The sequence below is a fragment of the Varanus komodoensis genome, unplaced genomic scaffold, assembly GCF_004798865.1.
Source record: "Varanus komodoensis strain SLA01 unplaced genomic scaffold, ASM479886v1 scaffold5, whole genome shotgun sequence".
NCBI classification, from domain to species: Eukaryota; Metazoa; Chordata; class Lepidosauria; order Squamata; family Varanidae; genus Varanus; species Varanus komodoensis.
In genome coordinates this window covers 36873437-36896263 of record NW_025336087.1, presented here as the reverse complement: position 1 = coordinate 36896263, position 22827 = coordinate 36873437, and the positions used below count along the sequence as shown (strand labels likewise).

General features: G+C 37.8%; 1 protein-coding gene across 2 annotated transcripts in view; it reads left to right on the top strand.

The window, feature by feature from the left end:
• Positions 1–22827, top strand: part of FBN2 (fibrillin 2) — a 191646-nt gene that overhangs the window by 99221 nt on the left and 69598 nt on the right. For both annotated transcript variants that reach the window (XM_044446643.1, XM_044446642.1), the window contains exons 19-25: positions 2107–2232; positions 10543–10662; positions 11592–11729; positions 13673–13723; positions 14210–14335; positions 16897–17124; positions 19634–19759. In XM_044446643.1, the coding sequence (XP_044302578.1) occupies positions 2107–2232; positions 10543–10662; positions 11592–11729; positions 13673–13723; positions 14210–14335; positions 16897–17124; positions 19634–19759 (915 nt within the window). The remainder of the gene's footprint in view (positions 1–2106; positions 2233–10542; positions 10663–11591; positions 11730–13672; positions 13724–14209; positions 14336–16896; positions 17125–19633; positions 19760–22827) is intronic.

Sequence of the window (22827 nt, the reverse complement as noted above, 5' to 3'; positions counted from 1 at the left end):
CCCCGTGCTCCCCAGGGAACATCATAATAAAGCACGAGATGCACCAATTAAAAACAATCTAAAACCAACAATTAAAACCATTAAAACATCCTACTGTCCTCCACCTAGACCACCACTAGCCCACAAATAAATAAAACCAATCCACGGCCAGAGCCCCTGGCCAGCCCAGCCCCCCGCTCGGCCCCCCAAACGGCAACTTCAGAACAATGGATAAATCTGTAATAGAAATAAAGCACACACACTACCTTGGGTATTTCACAGTGATTAGGTAAGATCAGAAATGTCACAAACAGGCATTCAATATATTTAATAAAATATCCAGAGAATGAGAGAGAAAAACCAAAGACTCTTTAATAGGGAAGAAAACTTTCTGGAGATCAGATTCTGGCACAACACTCCTCTTCCATGGAGCTGGATGCAACACTGCCTCCCACTCTATACCTACTACAGGGCTTGTACAGAAGGAGCGGTATTATCAGCATCCGCATTAGAGACAAGAGGTAACCAAGACCATCCATCAAAAATTTTACACTGGGGAAAATGCTGAAACTTGCACAATGAGTTTCAGCTATTTCACAATAGCTGAGCCAGCAAACTTCTCAAGAGATACTTTTCTTAGAAAAGTCCTGAGATTTTTCTTTTCTTATGACCTAGAAATAAAAGACCGCTTTGTAGATTTTTTTCCAAATTGTCTTTTGGTGGAATGTGCCTTCATCTGCCCCGCTTCCACAGGGCCTCGGGTCAATATTAAGTATGAGATATCGTGGAGAGTACAAATGGGCTAAGGTTGCCATGGCAATTGATGCTATAGGCCCTTGCTTGGCCAATCCAAACACCAGTATGAGGAAAGAAAGAAGCTGTGCTACAAGCCTTGCCAATGGTGATCCCTAATGGTGAAAAAGGGTTAGAAAATTTATCCTCTCTCCAGAGAAATTCAGTGAAATTTTTTCCTGTCCACATTTGTCTTTCTACAAATATGGTGGGTATTTCAAGAAGTTTGCACAGAGCACTAATTCATATCAAGATAGTGATCTTCCTATCCCCTCCCCTCCCCTGCTATAGCAGACTGTGACTTTGACTATGCTGGAAGAATATTGGAATATTTTTCCATGGTATCACTACAGCTTGCAACTAATTTATCTCTAAATACGTCTCCCTATTATTAACTGTGCACCAAATTAACCATGGCCTCTCCCAGGCATGACTTGTATAAAGAGGAGTAGGGCCCCACTCAGGGCAACTATACAGTTATGGTAGATGTCAGAAGAGGAGTCCCAGTACATGAGCAGATGCTTATGCGTAAGGCTGCTCCTAAGTTTTCTGCATTCAATGTGCAGACATCAGAGAGTGTGGAAGTCTGCCTAAGATTTGACTGCTCATTTACAAGGATTCCTCCATCATTATGCAGAACCTCCTAATGCATGCAATGCTTGAAGGAAGCTTGTATGTTTCATTAGAACAATCCCAATTCAGGTGGGTCCTGAATAAACACAAATTTGCATTGGTGGATCTTTTGATAAAATATTTTGGATTAATACTGTGTATCATGCTATACTAGTTTTTATGTGTAGACATTTTACTTCTGCATTGTGTTTCATATTACTATAAAGGATTCATATGGGATATTAACTAAATGGTTGTGTTATATAATAATAGAAAGCCCAAATACATTATTTTCTAATCCCACTCAAAAATTTTTCCAGGCTGCTATTACTAATTATTATTGAAGTGATTACTGTTAACAACTAAGTTTTTATGAGTCAGTCAGTGTCTTTGGTTGCTTGTTTTTCAACTCTTTTTGTTATTTTGGCAAAGGGAATACTGAGCTTATATATAATCATCCTTCCATTTTCATAACTGCATTTTAGCAAATTTAAAAGCAAAAAATTGTGATTGTAACAAACTATCTTATATATTAACCTAATAAGTTTAAAGTCAAGACACCAAACTTTGCAAGTTGTGTGGCAGTTTGCACCAGCTCACTTTAAAAGCTGTCATGAAAAATACAGGAGTTACATGTATGTGTGGGTCTCCATGTGTGTGTCAGAATATCAGCATATTTCCAAGGGATACATATTGATAATCAGGATGACTTTTGTTTTCCAGATATTGATGAATGTTTAGTGAACAGATTATTATGTGACAATGGCCTGTGTCGAAACACACCTGGAAGTTATAGCTGTACATGTCCAAAGGGATATATATTCAGCAGTGAAACAGATACATGTGAAGGTAAAAATTCTACAATATGGATATAGTTCTGTTTACTGTTTTTGAGTCTCGTAACTAATTGATTGTGGAAAGAAATGTCTTGGTTACAATCTGAAAGATCTCACTTCTTACCTAAGGTAAGATAAAAAGCTGTTAATTTCTGGAACTTTTAACCACTGTATTCCCTTAGAAATTGGCCAGATAGGCTAACATTCTATTTTTGTTATGCATTTATTTGCTGCATGTGAATTTTTTACACAGTTTGTTAGGCAAAGGGCAAGGAATTAGACCTGATGCCATGAGGATAAGTGTATGATAAGGGTACATGAGCAAGCTATCAAGTACCCAAAATGCCCAGTTTTTTCTGAACAGTAAAGATGATGCAATGAGGAATATATTGTGTACCTCATAGTTCTGTTAAATGTTCTTCAACACTGGACTTTCACAACTTAAAGGAACAGACTACAGTCTTAACACAACTTACTTCGAAGAAGCCAAATCAAATCACAGTAGGAGAACACTAGGGTAAAATAACTGATATCTGAAGATTGCAAACCTGTGTACGCTTAGGTGGAAATAAGCTTTATTTAAATAAACTGTAGTGGAACTTACTCAGAAAAAACCATGGATAGGTTTGTGCTGGTTGAAGTGTATCTAGTACTGTACCTGCCAATGGAATGGGAACAGTTGGAGGAATTCCCCCTCACCATACAGCCCCATGCATCCTCCAATCTGCAGCAGAAGGATGTGTCAAGGAATGCTCAGATCAGTTTTAGAGACTGCACAGGGGGGCAAAAAGGGGGAGGAAAGCAAGCAGATTTCTGCTTGCATGAGTTTGGATGTTTTTATAGGAGTTCAAATAGTTGTGTATGTATTTTATGTTCAGTATCATGGGGAGTTTATTGTAGGCTGAAGGTTGAAATAATACAACAGAGAGATGCGAACTTTGTTTATCTTGATACTTAGCTTCAAAGCACAACGTTGGCTATAAACATGTTCACACAGTTGAACATGAATCCAGAACACAAAACAACAAAGCATAAATCACTGAAATGTAATCACAAGGGACATTTCCAACTTTGGCTTTGACTCTGAAGAAACAGCTAAACAAAATAGGATACTTTTACAAAGGTCAAAACATGTTTCAGTGCAGGAATAAGCATTCAAAACAGACTGAATTGAAACGTATTAAAGTTGAAGGATGCAATTTGCAATTTTCTTTCAAAATGTTACTACATAAAAAGAACAACTTGAGTTTTAAGCAAAGGTAAATGCAGACATTTAGGTAATCTTAAGAAATACATAAAATTATTGATTTTCTGCACTGCAAATTCATATAAAATAGGAAATAATTCTGCCATCAAGTATTCTTTACTTTAGATAAGAGCAGCTAGAGTTATAACTGCAACAAAATGGAAAGCAGAAGACTTTACAACTAGTGAAGTTTGGAAAAATAAATTAGCAGAATATGCAGTAATTGCAAAATTAACCAACTATATAAATGGAAGACTAGCCAAATAATTTTATGATAAATGGAAAACTTACTATACATGTTTTACTTAACAGTTCAGAGAAAGAATAGAATTTATGTAAGGATATCTAGCTGATACATTCACTAATTAGTTAAAGAATTTTATGTTAAATTGAAAATATATCCTTTATTTAGCAATTGAGTGTTACTATTAAATATTATGTATAGAATTGTCAAAGTAATACAATTGTTTTGTGAATTTAACTCTTTTATTATAATGTTGTCTGGAAAAAAGAAAAAGCAATTATTAACTGTTGTTGGGTTTGTGGATATATTATAAGGTGAATTATTATTTACTTGATACCTGTGTTAAAGTGTTTTTTTGTAATAACCAAGTATTATTAAGTCAAAATTGTTGCTGTAAAATTGCTAAGAAGTAGCAATAACTATTGATTTGATGTGTGTTTTACACAAAATGTGCCATAGGCAATTTTTGTGTAAGGTCCCTTGCTATCTTTTTCTTTCTTTTTCATGTTACTTTTTCTCCCCCGCCCCCCCGCATTTTATCTATAAAAATAACAAATTTAAATAATGCTGCACAATCATTCTTGCCCATCAGGGTCCAAATAATTTCCCAGGGTTAGCAGGTGTACAAATGATCAAGGACACGTTGTTGTTGTTGTTGTTGTTTTTAAGCATGATGAGAAATGTAAGGTGGATGATTCTATTATAACTTCTATACTTTTTTCATTTTTCCAAGCACAAGCTCATTCGGTCTGTGGTCCATATCAATTTGCTTTCAAAAAGGCTGTGTGATAATTTGTATGCATTTTGTATAGTTTTGTTCAAAAATGTGTACATTGGGGGAAATTGTATATGTATCTTTCTGTGTATTTGTTGATTGGGGAACTGTGCTATGAAATTAGGGGAAGAATGAAAACTGCATGTTCTGATTCAAACGCTAGGTGATGAAATGGAGGCAAGCTCCACACCTACTCTCTGGCAAGTATGCATAGGATTACAACCTGAATGTATAATCAATTATATGAATATATGTTGAATTACTGTTTTGCTAAACACTTATTCCACATTTTTCCCAAACCATACTCATTCAGTTCAACACAGATATTTCACCAAATTTTACTCACCATTTACTTGTGGGAAGTGTCCATCATATTTCTATCCCCATGCCTCAGAATGACACTGGGTTTGATGCATTCTGGAAGGTACAAAATGGGGACCAGGCTGCCAGCAGAGTTAATGCTACTGCCACTTGTACAGGCAGCAGGAAAAAAAAGAAGTGACATGCTGAGGGGAAAAAAAGAAAAAGGCTTTTCTACAGCCATGGACAAAGTTCCTTGGTGAACTTTTCTTTCTCCTAGAAATATCTGGTATTATGGGCTTCCAGTGTCTCTGCCTACATATGAGTAGTGAATTTCAAATGATCATTTGTATACTGCTGTAATAGGAATTAAATGTGGAGATTATAATCCACCACTTCACTGGAAAACAGGTCTTCTAAATGTTTCTTAACAACAGGGTTCTATTCCATTGACAACACCTTTAAACTTGTGGGAGCATTTAAGCACCATTTTCAATGGAAGGTCAGGATATAAATGCAAAAAATAAATAAATAAATAAAAATTATACCTGCATAAGGCTGTTACGAGAAGAGGAGGTCTCACTGGGACCCTGAACAGGGTCAGTCCTGTTGGGAGGTGAGGATCTGCTAAAACATTTTGTTGCAGGCCCACTAATCTTACTAAACTAAAAGTCCCAAACCCTTCAGCTTTCCTTTTGGGAAAGGTGCCTCAGCCTCTCAGTGATTTCAGTTGCTTTTTCTGCATGCTTGTTCTACTTTTTTCCCTTTTTCAGATGGGGAACAGGCAGCATTATTCATAGTATTAGGCCCAGCATGAGCAACCCTATGTTATATTCCTTAAAAATCAGGGTAGGGGAAAAATAAGATGAAGAATTAATGTATGTATGTATTATTATTATTTATTTAAGGCTTGTATAAACTGTTTGATTAGCAGTAGCTCCCTGAATGGTGTACAAATTAGACGGGGGAGATGGTCAAGATCGCGTCTGTCTTTCCTGCAGGAGCGCACCCATGATTGCACACATCTTTCATGCATGAGCGCAACTGCAATCTTGGCCATCTCCCCCTCAGCATGATCGCACTCATCTCCCCCCCCCGAGCGCGCCCACGTTCATGCCTGTCTCCCCCCCCCCCGCAGTGTGCCTGTGTTCACATCTGTCTCTTCCCCCCTCTGCATGCTGGAATGACAGGCGTGTGCAGGGATGATGTGCGCGATCGCAGTTGTGCTGGGGGGGGCAGGGAGATGGCCAGGCTCCTGCTTGGGGTGTGCGGGCGGGGGGGGGAGATGGCTGCAATTTTTGTTGTTCTTTGTCACTTTGGTTCTTCACATTTTGCTGATTAAAAAAAAGTTACAGAACGGAGTAACCTCATTTACATTGAACCTTATGGGGAAATTTAGCTTGGTTCACGACCAATTTGGGTCACGACCAGAGTCCTGGCACTGATTAAGTTCGTGAGCCAAAGTACCACTGTATAATACAAGAGTAAGTCCAAATCACATCGTGACAATGACCAAGCAGGTAAAAAATCAGTATAAGAACCTAGTACAATTTAAAGCCTGGAATTGTGAAAAGCCGTGCTGAACCAAGATAATTGCCAGCCTCTTCAATATCAACAGCAGTAGAAGTTGCTGTAGCCACTTTTGGTGATACTTCTCATTTTTGGGTTGAGAACCACCCTTTCCAATAAACTTACTAGCTTGGAGGGACCTTCAAACATGATACTTGTTCTGCACAGTATTCCAAATGTCATAGAGTTATAAAAAATCATTGCCATCTCACCTTCCCTTTCTTTTCTAAGAACCCAGGTTTCCCTTTTCCTAATGAATGGACGTTCTCACTATCTATGTACCATAGTCCCAAAATCTTTTCCCTGGAGAGAGTTACATATAGCACTTGTTTTTGTATCACTTGCACCAGACAAAGTAACACAGCAAAACAGGGGTGCAACAGACACAGTGCACTGCTGTAGTAACTGAATTCCATTGCAGGGATTGAGTGGGGTTTTGCAGGTCTTGTTCCCATTCTGTTTTGTCTTTCTAATGGTCTGCATGAGCATTAGCTGCTTTGGAATGCCTATGAGGAGAGAACTACAATTATGAGGTTTAAGCAACAACAACAACAAGATGCTGTAATCTATATTTTAACTTGCCAAAGAAATACTAATGTGTGTCTTTTACAGTGCAATCTTACATATGTCTGTTCAGCAGTAAGCTCCATTTAGTTTGCTTAGCTTAAGTGTACTTTCTTAGGTGAGTATGCATATGGTTGCACTGTAACAAAACAATCCTATGCATGCATAGGAGTCCTAATGATCTCAATCTGGTTTATGTCTGAGTAAATATGTGAAAAATTGTGCTGTAAATATCTTATTTGGAGACTTTAACTTGAACTACCTGCCTAACTCGAACTACCTAAAAGATCTCATATGAGGAATTTGATTGTTTCACTGTCACCATTTCACCTTTGGTTATTGAGGGGTCCCCAAACCTTTTTGGGGCATATTTAAAAGATTTAAAAGGCACATTTTAAAAGATTTGCAAGACTGTTAAGAACACCATCACAAATGGCTGTCATGAGGACTTGATATTCACAAATGACAAGCAACCCAAGAGGCTATACAGTTCAGACATTGGGTCTGAAATCCGAATACAAATCTGGTTATTGACATTGTAAAATCATAATTTTCTAGAAAGAGTACTGGTGATGCTTACTGCTGATCCACTCCCACAACAAAAGCAACAACAAAAACAGTACTCTTTTTATGTAATAGATTTCTATACACAATTATAGAAATCCTTTGTGGAGAAAGCCTCCACAAATCCTTATTTTTCCTGTAATTTTAATGTAAGTGCGTGGTTTTGCATCTATCTATGGCAATGAGTTCAAAGGAAATACTTTCTAGAACTTTCTAGAAGCAATTATATATGGCTTATATATAAGCAGACCAAATACCTTAATCAGTATCCAGTTGAAGGTGACACTATATGGTATCTCTTTAAATATTGAAAATTTAAAGCCCCCAATCCTTTTCATTATGTGAGGTGAATATTTATCCTTACACTATTTTTTTATATATATTTTATTAAAATTTTTAAACTAACACTAAAAAATAAAAACAAACATCAAACATCACAAGCACTGGGTCAACCTCCTACTACATATTTTTAACATTCTAATATCAAATTCCAGTTAGCTTATCATAGTTTGAAAAAATCTCTAAATTTACACCAAGTCCCGTTTCTCCAGCCAATTATAAAAAAAGTCCCAAGTTTGATAGAAATCAGTATCCTCTTTCTCCTTCAACGATAAAGTCAGTCTATCCATTTCTGCACAGTCCAAGATCTTTCTTAGAATCAATCCATCGCTGGGCAGCTCCTCACTTTTCCAATATTGAGCAAATGCAATCCTCGCCGCTGTAATTAGATAAAACATCAAAGAGATTTCCTGTCTGTTAACATCTTCCGGTATAATGCCTAACAAGAAAACTTCAGGTTTAAAAGGAAAGGGTTTTTGTAATATTTCCTCCATCCATCTATGTATTTTAATCCAGTACTTTTTTGCATTGTCACAAGTCCACCAGTTTATCCTTACACTATTGTAATACCTGTCTTTTAGCTATTTTATTTTCCCAAAAAGTAGTACACCATCCTTTTGTGTATGTAGTCTACCAACAGGAACCATTCCCCAGATAAATAACTTGGGGAAAATAGTTGTTAGAGTGTTGGAATTGTACTTGGAAGAACTAGATTCCTCCAGTCCCCTTGCCCTGAAGCTTACTGAGTGACTTTGGGCCAGTCCCCAACTTTCAGCCTAACCTTTCTCACAGGGTTGTCTTGAGAAGAAAATGACGAAGACCTTGTAAGTTATCTTCTTGCAAAAGGGAGTGGAGAATCAGGATAGAAATGTCATTACAGTCACCATCATAATTTGCAACAACATCTCTGTTTCCATGTACTAAGTAGGTTGCAAAACTAAGAGCAGGTGATTTGCTCAGGTACTTGGATTTATATGCTGTGGGTAAATAGACAAATGGAGTTTTACAGAGGAAATGCAAGTAGAAACAACTTCCTGAGTGTCAAGTAACCAGTAGCCTCAATTCAGCTCTGAAATCTGAGCCAATAAACAGAAATCTTCTTATCCAAGAAATGACATCAGTTGACATCTGATCTTCAACTTTTGCATTTCTGAAATGAAGTGTAATTCGTGTATGGTTCAGTGAAGTTTGGATACTTGCATACCTTTGTTTTTTCCTACTCATTGAGACAAGTGTTCAGAAACTGCTGAACAGAAACTGCTGAGCAGTAATTGGTTACAAAGCCCCTCTCACATACAATGGTCTCCAGTTTTAGATTCCAGCTTCCAAAGCTAGATTTTGTAACAGAAAGGGAAACAGAAATATCAGGAACAAATACATGTGACTGTGTGTCACATTTTGTTTGACCCTCAAGCCTACACTGGCTGGTTATAATACAGTTTCAACATCTTGGACTGGCCAGCACTATGTGTTTCATTCATTTCACCTCCATCTGTATTGCATATTCAGCATGTGGTAGGATTGTGCTGCTGTATAGCTGTTTTCCATCATATATGTAAAAATGGAATGCAAAGAATGGTTCCATGTCAGTCTTTGTATGACCTCAGAAGCCGTAAAAAAGTGCAAATATCAGAGAGATAAAGATTTGGGATGGGATCAGAAAGACAGAATAGTATATTTGATTATAGGAGACACAAGGAGTTATTCTGAATAAGTGAATAGTTTTAAAACTAATCTGCATGCTTATTCTTACATGCTAGCATGTGTTTATCCAATATTAACTAGCTCTTTGCTTAGTTTTTCACTTTTTTAAAATATAGACTTACGGTTTGGCCTTAGTTCCTCCCTGAGAACATAATTAAGTTCTAAAATGTATTCCATTCTTGAGCCACAATATGAACTCTGTTTGGATAAATATGTTTGATTTAATTTAAGGCTCATATCAAAAGTGGTATGGATGAACTGCAAAGACACGGTTACATGCACAAAAATACTCCTTAGAAAACTACAGTCCAAATACAAATCTATTTTAAAAAAGAAAAACATACCAAACTAACCAACACCTATACTAATGCTTGAGAAAGCTGATATTGCTAGGTGGACATCTTCAACTGGAACTGCTTAAAAACACTTGGACTACCACTGAAAAAGGAATAGATGTGCAGGTGAAATCAAGTAAAGCAGAGTACGGCCTATAAATGGATATTATTTACCTTATTATAGTTACAGTATTACTTTTTGAGCAGTTTCCAAGTCTGTGGAGACACAGACAGAATTGTAATGTTTAGTTTATGACAGTGTTTTAATTTTCCTTGAAATCCTTATGGAGCCATAAATGACAAATACAATAAGTCCTTTGTTTGGACACAGCATGTTGTGGCAAGGGAAGTGTATTTCATTCCATGAAAATAGATTCTGATTTCTCACATGACATATAGTTGATTCTGGAAAACCTTTTCAGTCCAAGTTCTTGGAAGTTTCTAACTTATGTGAAGCAGCCAGTTAATTAGCACTTCCAAAACTATGCAAGCCCTTCTGTGCTCATACAAACTGCCTGCCCTACATTCTCTGCATTATAGATATTTAGTTTTAACTCTTAAAAAAAGTGAACACATTTTCCAGACATTCTGGCATAACATGGTTCATGGCAGGGTTTATACATCATAATATTTTCCAGAAACACATGGCAAGTCTAACAGTGTCTTTTCCTTCTGGATTATAGATATAAATGAATGTGAAAGCAGCCCTTGTGTCAATGGCGCCTGCAGGAACAATCTTGGTTCCTTCATCTGTGAGTGTTCATCTGGCAGCAAACTAGATTCTACAGGCTTCATCTGTATTGGTGAGTCTGTTGGCTTGTTTTAAATTTAAAATAACAGCAACATAAATTCAGTCAACTATAGTGCTTAGTTCAACAGAGAAGAATGGTACATGGTAATGTCCAACTAGTAAAATAACTAGGTATTACTCGTACAAGGAATTGCTGGCTTAGGAACAAAATCTGTGGGTTCCCCTTTTCCTCCAGTGGCATCAAACTGCATATGTGCAAAATATGAATACAGAGGGAACAAATGTCCTTTAAAATTCTTGACATGAAAACTTTCCCCCTGAAGCTTTTGGGTATGGATGGACGTGAATTTGGAGATTTTTAACAGATAAATGTAGAAAAGGGAAAGGATCCCTTTCATCTCTTCAGGTGTAAGTTTGTTGTTACAGATAGTTGATGGCATGGCTACATTCTAGAAAAAAGAAGAAAGGAAACTGAGAAAAAAATAGACACAATACTAATGTGAACGTTAACTCCAAGAGATTATAGGTTTGTTTTGGGGCAGGCATTTGGCTTGCAGACTCCTAATTTACGAGTTGGGTCAGCAGATGTGAAAGACTGTGTGTATCCTTCCATGTGAATCTGCCTGTAATGTACGATCATCACTAGTCACCGTGTTTTACCTCCCACCATCTAGAAAGAATAGGGTTGTGGGCACTGGAGACAAGGCCATTCTGGAACATATATCATTTTAGTGTTCCCTTGCCCCATGGCAATAAGGAGGATTTAATGTTTCTGTTGTATATCATGCCAGGCTGAGAGTAAGATTTTATGATTCTAATATATCACCGTCAACATCACTACAGGTTCATACAGCTTTTCAGCTAGTGACTGAAGCAAGTGCCTACATGATCAGGCTGATTGTAGCATATTTTCATTTATAATAAATACATTTATATCATAGAGAAATTAGGAAGATTCTGTTTTGTTTCAATTCATTGTAGATAGTCTGAAGGGAACATGTTGGCTGAATATCCAAGATAATCGCTGTGAAGTGAACATCAATGGAGCCACTCTGAAATCAGAATGCTGTGCTACTTTGGGAGCTGCTTGGGGTAGTCCTTGTGAGCGCTGTGAATTTGGTAAGATTTTTGCTTTGTAACGTGCTCCAGCAACTTAACAGAAATGTATCAGTGAAATGTGTGCCTCACTTTATACTTGGATAGTTCCAGTGAATGTATGCCTGAGTGGTGTAATACTTTAAAACTAATAATCTTGGTCTCTTACGCTAAGAAAAGTATCACAGAGTAGTAGATTTGGAAGGAGCCATGAAGGCCATTGGGTCCAACCTCCTGCTGTTGCAGTACACAGTTTACAGCATTCGACTCAATACTGCTGCTCCAATGACATTACTGATGCCATGTCCAAAAGGCAGTGGCTGATTGGCAGCTTGCTTGTGCACACCATTCTTGTTAACACAGGGCTGAAGTCTTTTATAAAAGTAGACAGAAGGCAATCTTCATGCATATGTCTATTTAACCCTAAATCCTATTTCCTACAAATTTCGTATTACATTGCACTTATATATCATCCCCCCACCCTGCTTACTCAGTTCCATTTTATCTTTATAGCAATTGCATGAGGTTGGTTAGGCTGAGAGCAAGTGATTGGCCCAAAGTCACACAGACAGCTTCATGGCTGAGTGGGAACCAGAACCTGGATCACCTGGGTCCCAGTCCAGCACACCACATTTACAGGAAAATTTATTTGAAATAAATGTTTGTGCCTTATACAATGTAGTAGCTATTTTACTGCAAATAACTAATTTCTTAATGGAGTCCTGCAACAACATTGGAATACTTCTGCTCCGGGTTGCAGCTGTTCCATTTACTGTTCCCTCTGCAATTTTGCTCTTTTTGCTGTCCCTAAACAGTACCATGCCAACTAAGCATAGTTAGTCTTCACCTTTTGAGAGGATATTTCCATTTGGGGAAGTGGGTTGGGGGTGGGGACACTTATATCTAATGTCAGCTACATTTACATTTTTCATTAAAAATGGAAAAAAAATGGAGTCAGTTTTTTAGCAAGTTGTTGAAATGTGTTGCCTAGAAGGACTGGCTTGTCTTGTGAGCAAAGGACTAACAATCTCATATGACTCATTATTGGGGATAGACAAATTAATTTTGCTTTCTCCAGCCATCAATACTCTGTAATAAATATTTTTTACACAATTTAACCTAATAAAAACATTTGTTAGACAAAGTTTTCCTAATATGTCTTTTTATATACAAGGTCTCCTAATATACATATTTTGAATGCTATTTTCTCTAAATTATACAGATTTGTACCAATTTTTATCTGGTTAATTGCATCATGAATTTCAGAGGAGCAAAAACTGAAACTGGGCAACTCTTTATGGTGGATACAGAACATTCCTAGGGATATTGTGAAATAGCTTCTCAAGGTGAACCAGGAAATGCTCTATCAGGACAATAAAATGTCTCTTTATCCAATTAAGATTCACTCAATAGCCTGCCACTGAATTTCTAAAAGACTGATTTTGGATTACCCCACCCTTGGGGTCAGAATTATAAAGGTTGTTTGTATAATTGCAAATATTTGAGTCATTCCAGTTCTTTTGATACTTCTTTCTCTTGTGCAATAATTTTCCCTTCACCAAAGGGAGGGTCAAATGGTATTAGAAGGAAATATACAGAAATATTAACATTTTCCCCTCAATATGGAAAGGTAGTTTAGGAGTAATTAATATCATTTTAACACAACTGATCTTTGACATGGGCTGAATTGTATAATAACAAAATACTGGCATATCTATTGCCTTAAAATTACTCATGCACTGAGCTGATTGTATTGGATTCAAATTAGTTAGGACATATAATTTTGTGTTGCTTAGGATGGGAGGGATGGACTGTTTCAATTTATTTCTGTATGTTCCTATTTCTTTCTCTCCAAAATCATCTATAACGGGGTCAATTCATCATAGCTTTGCCAGTGTGGAACTCCATTTTGTAAACTTTTGGCTACCAAGTTCTGAAATAACTATAATTTCATTATTTTTATATAGACACAGCATGCCCCAGAGGATTTGCAAGAGTCAAAGGCGTTTCTTGTGAAGGTAATTTGCTATTAGCACAGTATTTTCATGAACAAAAGAAAATGCTCTTCATTACCCATGTTGCTTTTGTCACCCTTGTTCCACTTTCAAGCCCATTGTTTTCTTGTGTGCTGCGTCCTCCAGATTAAAATAGCTCCTTAGCTCATTGAGAGAGACTTAACCTTTCTAATTATCTTTGTTGCTCCCATATGTAACTTTTCTCATTTTACACATTATTTTAAAATATAATTTCTGACCAGCCTTCAGTCTCAATGAAGAAAATGCTGCCAGAAAAGAATATGATAAATGGTATTTATTCCTCATGATAAAGTTCTTTAATCATCTAATAGTGCAAAGTTCTTCTAATTACCTTAGTTGGAGCAGTTTGTTTATATAAATGAATATATGATGTTGCTGCTTATCAACATGCTATATGTCCTTTATAGACTGCTTATGGCTTGCTAAAATGAGGCTAGATCATTTTCTTCTATTCATATTTTGTATCAGATGTAAATGAGTGTGATGTTTTTCCTGGCGTCTGCCCTAATGGCCGGTGTGTCAATAGCAGAGGATCTTTTCACTGTGAGTGTCCCGATGGCCTGACACTGGATGGGACAGGCAGAGTGTGTTTAGGTGAGCATGCAAGATATCTTACTACCACAATTATAGCTGTATGCTTAATTTGGAGCTGCACATTAACTTCATTCTAAGGTTTCTACATCTCCTAATTCTTCTTATTGCCTTTGTGTGACCTCCAGATCAAATTACCAGGACCAGTGACTAATTCTAACTCCTCATCCCATCTCCCACCTATACGCTCACACCCAGTCATTCTCTCATGGCAAGAAAGCCACCACACTGCATTTTTGTCTTTCTTATTTGCTTTCACAGCAGCTGTTTTCACCTGAATTTGGGAGGGCAAAAGGCAAGAAGCCTCTAACGTTTTCTGCATTGGTTGAGAAGGGAAAAAAGGGGGGACTATCTTGTCAGTTATCAGCTGAGTTCATTAAATGCAACCACCAACACAAGGTCAAGTATGGGTTGAGTGTGGATTGGCACTTACCCAAAACTTGGTTTTGAATTGTGGGTTATTGTGTTGTGTGGGTCACCCACAGTTATTGTGTGAACCTAGCTATGCCAACAAACCATGATGTGTTAACCATGAACAACCCACAAAGAGAACCCAAAAATCATTGTTAGATTGTCTACTGTGGATTATGAAGAAGCCATGATTTGTTACTGCACCTGGGGTTCACCCAACCCAACAGTTGGTTCAGCAACAATGCATGATTTATTGTCACCCGAACTTGACCCATACTCATTCTTGAGAATGGGTCACCATGAAGCATAAACCCAGTCACTGTGAGTGCATTGATAATCCTAGGACAAATCACAATTTATATTGCTGTAGAAACAAGAACTAAAAGAAATTAATAGTAGATTTTGACAGTTTTTAGTTCGGAATTAAATTACTGATTTAAATAAAACTGAAACCTTTCACTCTTTTAGAGAAACCCTCCCCACATTTCTTTGTTGAAACAGCAAATATAAACCCAAAAATATTAATGACCAATATACAAATATTTCTCTAGAAAGTATGCATAATTTTGGAAGGGCAGTGCAGATTAAGTTTAAATAATAACATGCAAAGAGCTAGTTAATATTGGATAAACACATGTTAGCATTTAATAATAAGCATGCAGATTAGATTTAAAAATATTCACTTATTCAGGATAACTTCTTGTGTCTCCTATAATCGAATATACTATTCTGTCTTTCCATTCCCATCCCAAATCTTTATTTCTCTGATATTTGCACTTTTTCATGGCTTCTGAAGCAACAGTAGTCATATTGATTCCATTTTAAATATTACAGCTGAACAGAATCAGAGTTAGAAACAAAGCTTTGCTTCTCTTTCCCAAACACGACAAAATAAAATTTATATAAAATTTATAATGTTTCATTCTACAGCAGTGAAAAGATGATCTGATGATCTCAAGTAAGGTAACAGTAGCAGAAAGGATGGGCTCAGTTTTTGAGAAAGTTGTTGAAATGTGATACCTAGGGCTGAGTTGTTTTAAGAGACAACTGATAAGGATTGCTACTATTAGGGACAGAAAAGTGTATCTGTTTCACTTTCTATGACTTTTGCAGTTTTTGAAGCATAAGATCATTATAACTCATTTCCGCATCAGTTTACTAAGTTGTGGGTTAGTCTGCACAAACATTCTCAAGCATTTTCATATGTATTTATCCTAATATATACATTATTGTACACAATATTTTTAATATACTTAATCCTTCTTATGCAGAATGTTAAAATGTGAAAACAGTACAGATGACTGCAGTGTTATGCACTCTCATAATTTAGATATGACTTAATATGCAGTATTGTGATATATCAGTGATGGTGAATCTTTTAGAGACCAAGTGCCTAAACTTCAACCCAAAATCCACTTAATTATTGCAAATTGTCAACACTACAATAAAACCTGACAACTGAGTTTTTAGTTTAGAAAAAACACCTCACAGTCAGTCCAAGCAAATATATATATATCCTTGGCAGCACAAGGACCGGCCATGTGAAAGCTCGGATTAGTCACGGCTAATGATGTCATCACCTGGTGCTGCTACTCCTTTCTGAGCATGTGCATGGCCCCTGTGTGCACTGTTATCCGATGCTCGGCTGCTGGGGGGACTTGGCTCGCATGCCGACAGAGAGGGCTCTGTGTGCCTAACCCTACCCTGCTGCACTCCCCTAACCCTAATATAGGGGTAAAATACCATTGAAAAGGGCGATTTTGAAAAAGCCTTCCTTGAGCAGCTTTTTCTGCATAGCTCATCATTTCTGCCCATTCTAAACACATTCCAACCATCAAAATCTTACCTGGACATCTCATTTTTCTAACCCTACCCTGGTGCACATCCCTAACCCTAATATAGGGGGAAAGTTCCATTGAAAAAAGGACGATTTTCTAAAATAAAAGGATGCTTTAAAATCCATTTCTAAAAAGGATGCTTTTCTAAAGTAATGTATCTTTAGTTTCTGTTATTACTGTTTAATTTTTTTGAGGTGGATTCATCCAAGCCAGAGATTGGGATGAGCAGCATTAGCCACATGCTTGGTAATATAAGTATTTTAAGATTTAGGTTTCTATTTGTCAATACATATATTGCTCTTCATAAATGCATAGATATCCGAATGGAGCAGTGTTACCTGAAGTGGGATGAAGATGAATGTGTTCAAGTCGTTCCTGGAAAGTTTCGGATGGACACCTGCTGCTGTGCTGTAGGTGCTGCTTGGGGCTCAGATTGTGAGGAATGTCCCAAGCCTGGGACAAAAGAGTATGAGGCATTATGTCCCAGAGGACCAGGCTTTTCCAACCGAGGAGATATTTTAACTGGAAGACCATTTTATAAAGGTAAAATAACATTTATTCTTCTTCATACCCTCTGTGCAATCACACACATGGGCATAAAATAACATTTATTATAGTATTCTGTAAAGGACAGCATCATTCATTTATGGATTATGTTTATGTTCACAATTTGTTATAGTGTCTTTACTGCATTTTTAACCCACAAAGTACAGAACTGCCATCTCTGAAAACATGGAGTCCATTTTGGAGTGGCCATGGTAGCTGTTCATTGAGCTTTTCTACACAATGTGTGTGTTCTTTTGATGACATTTTGACCTCCTAGTTTCACTCCTAGTGTTTTTGCTGAGTATTTTTTTTTTATTGCTGGGAAAGCTGTAAAAGCAAAAGAAAACACTTTCTCCACCTGCGTGCACTGTTCAATTTTATCACAATGCCACCTGGAGAGCTGATGCAGTAGAAAAGCAGGAATGGAAATGCTTCTTGAATAGTGTTAGGATCTCAGTTCTGCAACAAAACCAAAAGTAACAACAGCAAATTCAGAGCCCTGTGTAGAAAAGCTTAGTGAGGGTCAAAGGGTTCAAAAATTTACCAAGGCTTATAGAAGTTCATAGGACTCAAGAGGTTCTAGTTTCTCCTTGCTGCCATTTTGTGAACATTATGTGCAGTCCCTCTTCTAAGATACAGGATGAAAAGCTTATGTCTCTTTGTTTCTCATGTTCTTATCTAGGCTTATTCTTATGATCTGGGTGGATGTTACATAGTGGTATGTGTAATGGTCACTTGTTAAGATACACAGGCCCATAGGTTAGAGCAGGGGGTCCTCAAATTTTTTTTACCAGGGGGCCAGGTGAAAGCTGCCAGTGCTGAGTGCAGGCTGGAAAGATGGTGCTGGCGGTGTGTGCAGGCCGGTGTGAGGGCAGCGTGTGCGGGCATGTGCGCTGGGGCGGGGGCAGGGCATGCAACAAGGCGAGGTGAGGCATGGGCAGATGCACGCAGTGAGGGGAGGCGAGGCAAGGTGGGGCCAGGCATGCGTCCCGAAGTGAGCACACGAGTCGGAGGCTTGCTTGCTTGGAAATCGTTTTCTCTGAGCGAGTAAGCCACTTGTTTTCTCTGAGTGAGCAAACTGCGCGAGAGGTGAGGTGGGCGTGGGCACGTGCGGGATGGGTCCAAATGGGCATGGCGGGCCAGATCCAGCCTCCGGGCCTTAGTTTGAGGACCCATGGGTTAAAGCAAAGGAATCAGAAGAGGGGTTGCTTAATTATTTATCCTCCAGCGCTATTTTCATTCAAGAACACCCAAACCAGTACCTTTTATGCCAAGATAAAAAAAATAATTTGTAGAACTGCTTTTGAAAAGGGAAATGGCTGGTAGAGTCAGGCTTAAGCATCTCTTTCCCAACCACCCCTTTACTCATACTTGCAGACTCTTACATGTGCTTTTCATTACAAATGTCGGAAAGTATACCATGTAATACCTAGTTTTGCCATTATGCTATTGAAAGTAAGGTGTGGAAATAATATTCTCCACTATTTGACTATGAAGGAAATGAAAGTTTCTTTCAAAAGTTGTGAAATGTGGAGATGTTCTACCCTACAGTGTGTTGCTGTTTGGGTATTGTAACTCTGTGATGCCTATAACTTTGAAGTTCTTACTCAGCGAAGTTGTCTGTGAAGCTGAGTTTATTATAGAGCCAACTGCTTATGAAAGAATGAGGCTGTTTGGCAGAATACAATTCTGTCTCTTAAATCTCTGAATAATTTAGTGGACCCTCAAAGTACAGAATTTGACCATATAAGGTCTAATATGTCTCTGTGCATTTTGTTAATATTTAATCAGGCAGTATTATTACTTAATCTGAAAATATCCCATTTTCTGTCCATCCTAGGCACAGAGTACTGTATCCAGTTTTGAGCACCACAGTTTAAGAACGATGCAGGCAAGCTAGAACAGATTCAGAGGAGGGCAACAGGGATCCAGACACTGGAAACAAAGCCCTAAGAAGAGAGATTAAATGAACTGAGCATGATTAGCTTTGAAAAGAGAAGTCTGAAGGGACATATGATAGCACTCTACAAGTATTTATAAGGCTGTCACAAAGAAGGAGGCAGGATCTCTTCTCGATTATCCCAGAGGGCAGAGCATGGAATGATGGGGTCAAGTTGCAGGAAGCTAGGTTCTGGCTAGACTTCATGAAAAATTTCCTCAGTGTCAAAGCAGTACAACAATGGAACCAATGAGCTAAGAAGGGAGAATATGAAAGGGAGGAAGAATATTAATGGAAAAATGAATCATTAGATGATGGATAAATGGAAGAGAAAAGGTTCTCTCACCCACTTTTGATTCTGTCATTCTCTTCTTTTGGATTTGGGCCCAGCTGCCACCAATATATGGTCCCTGGCCTCTTTTCTCCAAAGGAATGGAGCCCTTGAACCAGAAAAAATTGTTCTAGGTTGCTGATTTGCACAAAATAGTATAGTTGAAGAAGCATTGATTGTTATTGAGCACATATGCATAAAATATGTAATTATATTCACCTGCTTTTCTTTTATAGATATAAATGAGTGCAAAGTGTTCCCTGGCATGTGTGCAAATGGCAAATGCAGAAACACAATTGGAAGCTTCAAATGTAGGTGTAACAGTGGATTTGCATTAGATATGGAAGAGCGAAATTGTACAGGTAAGTTTGAGATTGGTAAATGTCAGGGAACTTGAGACCTTACCCATCTCCTACCAGGCTTGCAAAACAGTCATATTTGCATCCCGTAGCTGCTTTTCATTACTTTGGCTAGTTAGGAATCCCTGCTACTATCAGCTTTTCAGTATTTTTTAGCCTTCAGGGATCTACAGTAAGTACCATTTGTAAGTGTAAGTGATGGGTCAAATTGTCATAGTCATCAGAAGGCCAAACTAGATATTGCATGACAAAATGTGTATCAGACCCCTGGTGTATGTTTTTAAATGAAAATTAGCCACAAAGAGATGTGAATTTGAGTGGAGAAATGGCAGGGGCACAACAATTCAACTCTTTCCAAATCCTTGGTTGAAATGTCCTTCTCAACACTTTTCTACCCAGAGGGGCAGTGAGGAAGGGAGTTGTCTGTGTGTGGTTGGTTGGTTGAAAAATGGCCTTTCTTTTATTTCTCCACCCCCATTTATTCACTAAAACTTTCAGACTTCTGTGTCTCTTTTTCATTAAACAAAGTCCCATGTCCACCCCAAAGAGAGAGAGAGAGAGCAAGCGAGCAAGCAATATTTTCCACTTTATGATCAAAGACCAGGGACCAGTTAGACAGCTACTAAAGGCTACCCCAGTAGGGGCCTACTGCCCATACTTGCAGCCCCTTGGCTTCTCTTCTTTGTTGTTGTTGCCTGCTTATTTGACCTCTCCAAGAGAAAAAGCAGTAGCAGAAGCAAGTAAAAAGAACAGTAACTTCTGTCTATCTTGTCTTCTTTTTCAAACCAGGTTTTGATAGGATGGAGATGGAAAGGCAAGCAAATAAACAGAAGTGAGAAGGAAGAGAGGGAGAGGGATGACCTCTACATTATTTTACTGTTGTCGTTGTTATTAGTTTTTGTTTGTTTGTTTCTATTTTGTGCCATAGCTGAAGCTGTCTGGGAGGCTTAAAGCTACTCAAAAATACAATTTAAAATATAGATAACAATGCAAGCATAAAATTTTACTTAAATTCACTTAAATTAAAAACAAATTTAAGAACTGAATTTAAATGATAGCATGCTAAACTGACATTTAGCTCCTCTCTTGTGCTCTTTAGAACTGTTGAATGCCTTGACCTAGAGGACAGTCTTAACCTAGCAGGCCTCTTTAATAGGGAACTGCCACTGAGAAAGTTCTCCTCTTTGTTACCACAAACGTAACCTCCCTTGGAAGTAGCAGTTGGTGGAAGGATCCAGTTGTTGCATCTGGGTGATTTCGGTCAGAAGGAGTATTCCTTCAAGTATTATTTCAAGTCAGCTAAGGTCTCCTAGAACCTAGAACCAGCAGTGAGAATTGTTGTTTTTGTTTGAAAGAGTGTTGTTTTAATTCCCTACAAATAAGGTTTCGGTTAGCCATATCTAGGTAATGCATGCTTTGTTCTGGCATCAGTGCAAAATCAGTTATAGTTGTCCATATTTGGATTTAACTCTTAAAACATCATAGTCCAGGAATTCTGGGAGTAACCTTGTAAAACAGTCATATACTGTGCTATAGTCCTGCATATCAAGACTAGACCTCAGCTATTATTCTGTGAGATTCTGGCCATTCATTTATTATTCCAGATTTTTAAGTTTGTAATGCTAGTTTCTTCATTTCATAATAATATGCAAGTATGAAAGAATTTGTAAGAATATTGCTGACAGTGGGGTCTTTGGAATAATTGCTTAAAACAACAGTCTCCACCTTTAAGGCTTTGTACATCCACAATCAGCAAAATTATGTTTGAATGCACTGGGAATCATTCACAGAGGCACTGGAAAATGCAGGTTATCTAAATTGTCATAGCCAGTTGGGTCAAACAGGATGCCAAGTTGTCCAAATGAATCAACATCTAGTATTATTCTAAAAGCAAAAGTCAGCACCTATGAAATCTGAGGTTCAGGTTTAGCTTGAGACTTTCTACAACTGTGATGAATAGATGTGTGCACTGTGGGTGGCTGTACATTAAAAGTGAAAAGAAGTTTGTTCTGGAACTGTGGAAATAGAATGTGCTGGTGCAATATAAAATGTGGGTGGTAAGGCATGTGAACCAAGGTTTTTCTGAATGCCGATGTTGCTATAGCTGGTGCCTTCCTTGTTTTTATAATGATTGCATTGATGGGAAATGCACTTGCTCAGCTTAACTCTTAAGCTCAAAGCAATTCTGAAAGTTGGGAAGGAAAATATTACCCAAAGCCTTTTCCCTCCCAGGTGTCAAGAGAGCTTCCTTTACCTCTGGCATAGTAGTACCTCTTGGCTGGAAGACAGGGTCAGTCTTTTGGTGGGGATAAGGATTCCAAGTCCAGTGTTCTGGGCAGAAAAGATTTTTATAGAGCGCCACAAACTCTATCTTCAGCAGACTTTTCCATTTTCCCGACATATCCATAAAATTTTGCTTCATTCTATCTATGTCTCATTGTGTGAGCATATGCACACGCTTTCATGTAATAATTCCTATTAAGGGGCTGGAGATGTAGACACATGGAAGAGGAAATCAGGAAGAAACTTGGAAGGTGGCCCTTGTGAGGCTTTTTACCTTCTTTTCCTCTGAGTCAGGATAGAACAGAGCTGGTGGGTAAGGCACTAAAGGCTTCCATTTAAACTTGATCATAGTGTTGTTTAGCCCTGGACAGACACAGCTGAGTTGACCCTGTTGAGTCTGGTGGGACATCCTCTTGGGGAAATTATGTATTTATTTGTTTATTTAAAACTTTTATATGCTGTTCTATATGTGAGACATTTCAGGACAGCTTACAATATTAAAATCAGAATGCACTAAGACAATCAACTGCGATATAATAAAACAAAAGATAACCAATAAAAATAAATAAATAAAGTCAAAAGTGACTGTGAAAACCATTAATAATTTTTAAAATAATGATTGAATAAAATGGTTTTGACCTGGCGCCAAAGAATTAAATAATTGCCTTCCACCCAGGAAGCAGGACTTGCTCATAACTTCTCTATATAGGGGTCAAAAGAAACCTAGGTAAAGTTTCCAGGGGAAAATCTACCATTGGCACTATAGCCTGTCAACAGTTGTAGCCATT